General features: G+C 35.5%; 1 protein-coding gene across 2 annotated transcripts; it reads left to right on the top strand.

The window, feature by feature from the left end:
* The first annotated feature begins 325 nt into the window (after positions 1 to 325).
* On the top strand, positions 326 to 7,450 carry LOC110910101 (endoglucanase 17). Of its 2 annotated transcripts, none has more exons than XM_035984083.1 (7): positions 326 to 621; positions 1,570 to 1,776; positions 1,874 to 2,074; positions 3,467 to 3,559; positions 4,566 to 4,727; positions 4,819 to 4,930; positions 6,740 to 7,450. In XM_035984083.1, exons 1-7 carry the CDS (start codon positions 373 to 375, stop codon positions 7,234 to 7,236), a joined length of 1,521 nt encoding a protein of 506 aa, XP_035839976.1. In that variant the 5' UTR covers positions 326 to 372; the 3' UTR covers positions 7,237 to 7,450. The 2 variants fall into 2 exon arrangements, with proteins under 2 accessions (XP_035839976.1, XP_022010505.1); XM_022154813.2 differs by having other exon boundaries at positions 327 to 594.
* Positions 7,451 to 10,149: the final 2,699 nt, after the last annotated feature.

Here is a 10,149-nt window from a genome sequence, read left to right as displayed (position 1 = left end):
TTGATTTAAAGGCCTAAAGCCCAAACCTCAAAATACTTGGACTTGGGCCGGCCTGCAAGTCAGCAAGTTCGACCCAAATCAACTCGACTTTAAACGAGCTAATTTATACAAACCGACGAAAACATAAACGAGCCACGAGCTATCTAAATATCTAAACAACCGTAAACCGAAACTCGGTTTTCAATACATACAAGCTTATACACTAAAATTTTCGGTTGTGTAAGTTGCTAGTACACTAAATAACCGTTAAAAGGAATCAAGAAGTTACAACTTACAACTTACAAAGGAATCTTTTTGAGCATTATTTAAGCACAACACCTTTCTTTATTTCTTCAAACACTTCTCTTGCTTCTTGCTTGTTTTCCAACACCAATGGCTTCCTCACTCAATCTCCTCCACCTCCTCCTCATACTACTAACCCTCTCCTCCGCCACCGCCACCTTCCGCCACCGTCGTACCGCCTCCCATAACTACCGAGATGCCCTCACCAAATCCATTCTTTTCTTTGAAGGCCAAAGGTCCGGTAGACTTCCACCCAACCAAAGAATGACTTGGAGGAGAAACTCCGGACTTTTGGATGGATCCGCGATGAAAGTAGGCGACTTTGTTCGCTTTTTACGTGTAAAGATTGTAAATTCGTTCCGGGTTTTGCTCCCGGGGTTGGCTAAACGTACCTCTTGAATTTTCATTGTACACTACTGAAAACCAGGAGTGTAAACGAGCCAAACTGCTCGCGAGCTACTCAACATTGGCTCGTGAAAAGCTCAAAATTAAATCAAGTCGAGCCTTAAACGATCCCGAGCATATAAATGATCCCGAGCTTCACTTGTTGATCTCGAGTAGGCTCGCAAGCTTAAGCGAGCTGATTGTTTATATAATTATTTGTAATATATTTAATATATATTTACATAATAACTATTATTATTCACAAAATTACAATGAAAATAACTAACTTTTTTATTATATATAGGGTAAATTACTTTTTGAGTCCCTGTGTTTTAGTGATTTTAACTAGTTGAGTCAAAAAGCAAAAAGTTTAACGACTTGAGTCCCTATAAGCATTTTCATTAACCATTTGAGTCCAAATTTTAACCTTTTGAGTCCAATTTTTTGGACTCAAATTGTTATAAAATGAACAAAATTGGACTCAAAACGTTATAAAATAAATGGCTAGGGACTCAGGGCGTTAAACTTTTTTATTTTGAACTCAAGTGGTTAAAATCACTAAAACACAGGGACTCAAAAAGTAATTTACTCTTATATATATATAAAATTATAATTCTGAAAATAACATTGAATGTATATAAAAAATTAGTATAATAATTAATAAATAATAAATACCCAAACTCGAACTTTAGAAATAGAGCTCATAATCAACACAACCGAGCTCATTTACACATTTATTGAAAACATCAAATCAAAGTTTTTACTTTATCTTTTAGTGTGAAAAGAGATAATATTACTGATATGACAAGTTAAAATATGTGAAGGGGTGTAGTACGTTTAATCGTTTATCACCATTTTTTTTTTCTCTTTTGTGACTAATTTATGTGGTATTTAACAATGCAGGTGGATTTAGTAGGCGGGTACTACGACGCAGGGGACAACGTCAAATTCGGGTTCCCAATGGCGTTCACCACGACAATGTTGTCATGGAGCGTGCTTGAATTCGGCGGTATGATGAAAAGCGAGTTAGGAAACGCCAAAACCGCGATCCGTTGGGCCACCGATTACCTTCTCAAAGCCACCGCGCAACCCGACACCATTTATGTTCAAGTACATATGATCATATTATTCATATGCACATACAACAAAATTGTAAATTAACAAAAAAAAATGTTTTTAACCCAAGATTCTTTTATAAAATGTGAAGGTTGGTGATGCAAACAAAGATCATGCTTGTTGGGAAAGACCAGAAGACATGGATACACAAAGAACAGTTATAAAAATTGACAGAAATAACCCTGGAACAGATGTTGCTGCTGAAACAGCTGCTGCTCTTGCTGCTGCATCTTTGGTGTTTAGAAAGTCTGATCCTAATTACTCAAAGGTCCTTTTAAGAAGGGCAATTAGGGTAATTTGATTATTATTATTATATTTTTTTTTAGTAAATTGCCATTTTAGTTCCTGAGGTTCGACCAAAATTGTCACTTTAGTCCAAATAGTTTTTTGAGTTAATTACTGTTTTCGTCCCTGTGGTTTCTCAAAATCACTATTTTAGTCCATTACTTTAAAAATTGCTATTTCAGTCCTTGAGGTTTCACTTTAGTAACCATTTCAGTCCCTGTGGTTTCACTTTCGTAACCACTTCAATCCATTATTATGTTAAGTATAGGGACTGAAATGGTTACGAGGTGGACTGAAATGGTTACGAAAGTGAAACCACAGGGACTGAAATCGCAACTTTTAAACTAATGGACTGAAATAGTGATTTTTGACAAACCACAGGGACGAAAACAGTAATTAACTCTAGTTTTTTTCTTGCCATTTTAGTCCAATTTTGTTTTCTGTCATTTTAGTCCCTGACTTTTGTCATTTTTTGCATTTTCATCAACCACCACCACCACCTCCCCCCACCCACCCCGTCACAACCTTCTATTATTGCCACCACCTGCCTGCATCGTCACCACCCACCACCCACCATTTCCGCCACCACCGGCCACTTTTCCGCCACCCACGTCATCAACAAACACCACCGCCATCATCGTAAAACCAACAACCACCGCCATCATCTTCACTATAAACCGGCACAACACCATCTCCATACCATCGCACCTGCAAAAAAGAAAGAAAAATGTGGTTTGACCAAAATTCACGTAAGTTAACTAATTTTTTTTAATGGAGTTAGTAGGTTGGATGAAAATGGAAAAAATGACAAAAGTCGGGGACTAAAATGGCAGAAAACAAAACTATTTGGACTAAAATGGCAAGAAAAAAACTATTTGTACTAAAGTTACAATTTTGGTCAAACCTCAGGGACTAAAGTGACAAATTACTCTAAATTTTTTTTGAGTTAAATGCCATTTTAGTCCCTGTGGTTTGGGCAATTTTGCCAGTTTAGTCCAAATGTTTCATTTTTCGCCTGTGGGTCCAAAAAGGTTTCACCGTTGCCATTTTAGTCCACTGGGTTAATTTCATCCATTATTTTTGTTAACGAGAAGGGCAATTCAGTCATTTTATATGGCCGAATTGCCCTTCTAGTTAACAGAATTACGTATAAAATGACCGAATTGCACTTCTCGTTAACAGAAATGATGGATGAAGTTAACCCAATTGACTAAAATGGTAACAGTGAAACCTTTTTGGACCCACAGACGAAAAATGAAACCTTTAGACTAAACCGGCAAAATGACCAATACCACAGGGACTAAAATGGCATTTAACTTTTTTTTTTTTTTTTAAGTTGTATAAGATAAGTGGTGTTTTAGTGTTTGAAGTGTTTGTTTATGTTATGATTTGTAAACAGGTGTTTGCATTTGCTAATAAGTATAGAGGTGCTTACAGTGATGGGCTCAAGAGTTATGTGTGTCCATTTTACTGCTCTTATTCTGGGTATCAGGTAGTTTAATTAATGTTAAAATGATGGACCAAAAAAGTTACAAAATTGGCCATTAATTTTTCTTGATTCTTTTTTTTTTTAAAACAAAAGTAGCTTTTTACCAATGAGCTTGCGCCCACAAGCCCACATGGCCCAAATAATTAAAAAGTTATGATTTTAAGATTTTAGATTATTTTCAAGGAAAAATATAAGTATTTAAATGCTTTTGTAAAAAACTAAGTTTTAAATATTCTTATATTAAATTTTAAATTAAGTTATAACAATGTTATGTTTTTAAATATTTAAAAAATAATTAACTATAAAAATAATTTTGTCTTAATAATTTTAAGTTTTTTAAATATGACAATATTTAAGTGTTTAAATCTTAAAAAAAGGGTTTTATCAATTGTAAGTTTTTAAGTATTTAAATTTTAAAAGAAAATAAGTATAACTTATTTCTTTTATTTTATTCCGCAACAAGCCAAGAATCACATACTCATGTGTAAGACTATGGGGTATGGGGCGTGGGTTGGGTACAAACGCCACGGTCACCATCCCGGGTGGGCTTAGGTTTCGGCGTGGCCCCTTGGGCGGGGGTTTCAGCCCGAGCGTTGGGCGGGCCTAGCGGTCTTCCGTGGCCGGCTCTCATTGGCTGGGTTGGCTAGGCTACTGGCTAGGCTTTTTTTTTAATTTTGTGTGTATTTTTATAATAATTGAAAAAAAAAATTATAACACGTGTACCGACCCAACATACAACTGACCAGCGGTGCCCCTCGAAGTCCACGTGTCAACCCATGTCCCAAACCCCCGCCCCACCATACCCCACGGTCTAAGAATCTCATACTTCTATGGTGACGTGACGCGCTACGTGACTTTTTGGATTAGTTCATTGTATCATTGGATGAACACTTTTGTAAAAAAAAAAAAAATCAATGGCTAATTTGTACATTTACGGGCCAAATGATTATTTGTGTGATTTAAATAATATTGGGTTTTAGATGTTAATCAAAGAAATTGTGATATGAAGGATGAGTTGTTATGGGGAGCTGCATGGTTGCAAAAAGCTACAAGAAGCCCAACATATTTAAACTTCATTCAGTCAAATGGTCAAACACTTGGTGTGGATGAGAATGATAATAACTTTGGTTGGGACAATAAGCATGCTGGTGCCAAGATTCTTCTATCCAAAGTAATGAAACCTTATTTCTCCCATTAAATTGGAACCTTTTTTCTTGTATTTTAACATGTTTTTTTAAATGTTTTTGGTTTATTTTCAACAGGCATTTCTTCTCCAAAAGGTTCAATCTCTCCATGATTACAAGGGTCATGCAGATAGCTTCATTTGCTCACTTGTTCCAGGAGTCCCCTCTTCTCAAACACAATACACCCCAGGTTTCATTTCTTTGTTCGTCTTTTTTAACTTACGAGATCTCAAGCTCGGCTTGTTTCGAGATTTATTTCTAAAGCTTGAGCTAATGAATAGTTTTTAAATTTGGGTTCGGCTCGGATCGTTCATTATATATTAATTACTAGTTTAGAACCCCGTGTATTACACGGATTGAATAAATATAATTTTATATATTAAATAATAAAAAGTTATATCTTTATGAACCTCGTATATTATACGGGTTAAATAAATGTAATTTTATATATCAAATAATAAAAAATAGTTATATCTTTAAAAATCAGGTGTAGTACACAGAATAAATAAATGTAATTTTGAATACTAAATACTAAAAACGTCGTATCTTTAAAAAACTCGTGTATAATCGGGTTGAATAAATCTACAGAATAATAAAAATATTACATCCTTAAAAACCCCATATGTTATACGTGTTGAATAGATCTAAAAATAGTTATATCTTTAAAAACCATGTGTATTACACATATTAAATAAATGTAATTTGTATACTAAATACTAAAAACGTCGTATCTTTAAAAACTCATGTATAATCGGGTTTAATAAATCTACCGAATAATAAAAATATTACATCCTTAAAAACCCCGTATGTTACACGTGTTGAATAGATCTAAAAATAGTTATATCTTTAAAAACCATGTGTATTACACATATTAAATAAATGTAATTTTGTATTTTAAATACTAAAAACGTGGTATCTTTAAAAAAAACTCGTGTATAGTTGGGTTGAAAAATCTACCAAATAATAAAAAAAATTGTATCCTTAAAAACTTCGTGTATTACACGTGTTGAATAAATCTAATTTTACATAGCAAATGATAAAAGGTTATATCTTTAAAAACTTCATGTATTACACGTGTTATATAAACGTAACTTTGTATAGTAAATAATAAAAAATGTTATATTTTTAAAAACCTGCGTTTTACACGAGTTGAATAAATATAATTTTGTATACCAATTAATAAAAAAGTTATATTTTTAAAAAATTAGGATAACATTTAATATTAATTTATTATTTATATATTTAATATAAGATAAGTATAAAAGAGAGGTATTTGTTTTAAAAATATATTAAATTAACAATTTAGATTTAAGGATAATATTTTATTAAAGTATGATAAGATAAATATAAATTTGAAGATAGCTTCTATGAATGACACGTGTCTAAAATTTGGTTTCTTTTATTATAGTAGATAGATAGATTTATATACATCAATAATTAACTTTTAAAATTTTAATAATATTTTTTATCTAAAACATAATATTAATTATTTAGTTATTTTTTTATCATATTTTATATTCTATAATATTATTATATTTATTAGAAAAAAATAGATAAATAATTTCATTTAGGCTCGCGAGCAAAATGATTATATCTGAGGTGTCAACAAAACTAGCTGAGCTTGGGCTCGGCTTGTTTCAAGCTCTGTCTCTAAAACTCAAATTCGGCTCGCGAGTAGTTTTTTAAACTCGAGCTCGGTCTCGGTTCGTTTATTATTTATTACTTAATTTACATACATTATGACATAATGTTATTTTTATCATAACTTAATGTAATATATTTGTATTTTAAATAAAACTATATAAATAATAGGCTCTTTTACGCTCACGCTTGATAAGTGAAGCTCTCGGTTATTAAACAAGCTTATATTTACGCTCAAACTTGGGCTGGAGAGCACGTTTAAGCTCAATTCAATTCAAGTTTTTAAGGAGCCTATCTCGATTAACTCACGATTGAATTTACTAATTTACACCCTAACTTTTTGTATTGATTGTAACAGGGGGGCTTTTGTTTAGGATGGATGATAGTAACATGCAATATGTGACCTCCACAACATTTTTATTAGTAACCTATGCCAAATTCTTAACCCGATCACACACGGTTGCTAACTGTGGCGGCGCAATTGTGACCGCTCGGCGGCTACGAACCATCGCCAAGAAACAAGTCGATTACTTGCTCGGTGACAACCCAATGAGGATGTCATTCATGGTGGGATACGGGCCCCGCTTCCCAGAAAGGATCCACCACCGGGGATCGTCTCTCCCATCGATATCCGCACACCCTGCGAAAATCGATTGTGGGTCGGGGTTTAACTTCATGCATTCGGAGTCCCCGAACCCGAACATACTAGTTGGGGCTGTTGTTGGTGGACCGGATGAACACGACCGGTATACCGATGAACGGTCTGATTATTTTCAGACCGAACCCGCAACGTACACGAACGCACCCCTTGTTGGAACATTGGCGTATTTGGCTCATTCATATGGGCAGATTTAGAGGATTATGATTATAATTATGGAAGTAATTATGGTTTATTTTAGTTGTAATTTGGAGGGATCAAGATTGTTATAACCCTCAAAAGCAATTGTAAAATGGGTTATGTAATTTTATTCGAACCCATATCAATTAGGGCTCGATGTGGTGTCCCCTTTTTTAAATGTAATGATTTGGTAAGTTTATGCTTAAACAAATTTGTAAAATGGCTTATGTACTTCGAGTCGAGTCAAATATTAAATTTACTAAATAATAACAAATTTTGAACTAACATAATAATTCATAACTAGAAATTTTACCCCGCACGTTGCGGCAATATAGTACCGACACTCGGTATAGCAACCGAAAGAATAACATAAAATCATAGGAAAATGACTATTGAAACGTCCACGTATGTATAAAAAACACTAACAAACGAAATATTAAAAGAAAAAAATATTGGTTCTAATAATACCAATGGCGGAAACAATATTGTTCAGTTGGATTGGCTTTGGTTCATCACGTTAGAGAGAAACAAAAAACTCTAAAAGGCGAAATACTTAACTAAATAAAAGTAAAGTAGAGTGATTAAATATGTATATTGTTGGGGCTGGATTTTACTATAAATGATCCTTATACGTGATCCTGACAAGTGATCCTTGTTTCTTTGGCAGATAGTGATCCTCAGCCAGACTTCAGGATCAGGATCATGGGACGATATGGTGATCCTTACACTAACGGTCACTTCCACTTGTTACAAAATTGTTTTGCAGGAACACCTAGCAGGATATGCCCTACACATCATGATCCAGGGACGCGTTTTCACAAATATGGCAAGAGCTAAATTGGAGATAGACGTTGTACCGGATATGGAAACTTAGCTTGATTAATGGGCAGCAATTTAGGCTAGATTATCTTTATTTCTAAAGGGGTAATGAGCTGATTAGTGGTCTATCTACCTAAAATAAGTTACCTACACATGTATAAATACCCATCTTCCTCATTCGGAAGAACACACACAACATACGACACAACTCTCAACACTTAGACACTCAGTGATCCTTGTACTCAGCTCATTATCATCCGAAGTTGTAACTACATTTTTATTATATTGAAGTTGGTGATCGGTAGTTGCCATCACCCGAGGTTTTTTATGCCGGAGATCATACATTGATCAAGGGCTTTTTCCTCGTATAAATCATTGTGTCTTTGTATCTTTATCACAGAAGTGATCCTTTACTTTCATAGCTAACCAAGCATCATACCCCGTTTACATAAAGTTTGGTTACATTATCCTTGTGTGATTTTTGACCAAAACAGTTTGGCGCCCACCGTGGGGCAATTGGTGCTTCATTCATAAAGAAAATCTTTTGTTCGAAATCATTTCAAAGAGTTACATGGCTTCATCATTGAAGAACACCTCCACGGCGATGTCTGCAGTCACCTCAGCACAAACCACTCTACCTCCTCCACCGGCAGGATCCCAGAGAAATGCTGAGAAGAGACCAACCCCTTCTTTCTCTAAACCTCCATCTTCTTCTGCTATGAATTCTTCTATTCCCAGTACTAGTGATGTGTTTGCTTTAATTTTGCAGATGAAGGATCGTATGCAGCGGCAGGATGAAACTAATGACAGGATCCTCAGGGAGATTGGAGATCTCAAAAGACAAAAGAAAGCGGCAGAGGATCATTCCCCACTGATGCCAAAATCCTTGAGTTTTGAGACTCCAATGGTCACCTCTCAGCCATCAGGGATCCCAGACGTACAGATCACAGGGGAGACGAGAGGATTACATCTCAAGTCAGCAGCAATGACTCAGACATCGGGCTCGTATTTTCAGCCAGCAGGATCCTATCCTCAGTATATGGGATCCTTCATGAATCCGGGAGCCTATCCGGGGGCACAGCAGTTTCAAGGATCCTACTTCATCCCAGGATCATTCCAGGGCCAAGGATCCTCCTTTATTCCAGGATCATCCCAGATACCAGGATCCTTACAGATGCCAGGATCCCTAAAAAGTTTGCAAACAGGGAGTCTAGATGTCCATCAAGGGGACTTCATTCCAATGCAGACCATTGCTTCCACTGGTCCCTCCGTTGTTCCAGAATCCCAGCAATATGGATTCCCTAACTTGAACCCAATGGGAGGTAACACTTTAAATAATTATCCTACTACTAACCTTGGATTCATGCAGGATACAGGTACCAATCATGTTATGGCCAGGGAACTACAGAAACTAAAGGACATGATCTCAAGTGTTCCAGGGGTAGTCAAGCCTATCCCAGAGATTGCAGATGGGAGCCACAAGGTATCTCGCTTTGCACCACCAATCTGTGATGCAGAGGTACCCAAAAGGTTCCATATCCCTACCATGAAGTTGTATGACGGCACAACGGATCCAGAGGAGCATATAGCACAATACAGGGAAAGGATGGAGATCAATCCTATCCCAGAAAAATTGAAGGAAGCATGCCTATGTAAAGGATTTGGATCTACTCTTACTGGATCAGCCCTTAAATGGCTGCTAAGTCTTCCCCCTTACTCTATTACTTCATTTGCTAATTTAGTTAATTTATTCAATAACCAATTCTCTTGTAGTAGAAAATTTGAAAAATTAACCAGTGATTTGTACAGGATAACTCAAAATAATAATGAATCATTAAAGGATTATATAACTAAATTTAGTAAAGAATCCTTGGATATTCCCAACTTGGATATGGCTACGGCTGTTGAAGCCTTCAAAATGGGACTTCTTAAGGATTCATTATTCTATGATGATCTTGTTATGACACCTTGCAGGAATTTAGATGAAGTAAGAACTCGAGCACTCAGGTTTATCCGGCTAGAGGATGACAAGAGGATCCAGGAGAGACAAGTAGGATCCTCAAAACAAGATAAGCAAGGATCCTCCTTCAAAAACAACAAGTTCAAATCCT

This window comes from Helianthus annuus, chromosome 15 (genome assembly GCF_002127325.2).
Source record: "Helianthus annuus cultivar XRQ/B chromosome 15, HanXRQr2.0-SUNRISE, whole genome shotgun sequence".
Taxonomy (NCBI): domain Eukaryota; kingdom Viridiplantae; phylum Streptophyta; class Magnoliopsida; order Asterales; family Asteraceae; genus Helianthus; species Helianthus annuus.
Note: the sequence above shows the minus strand (reverse complement) of the source record. Positions and strands in the feature narration are given on the sequence as shown.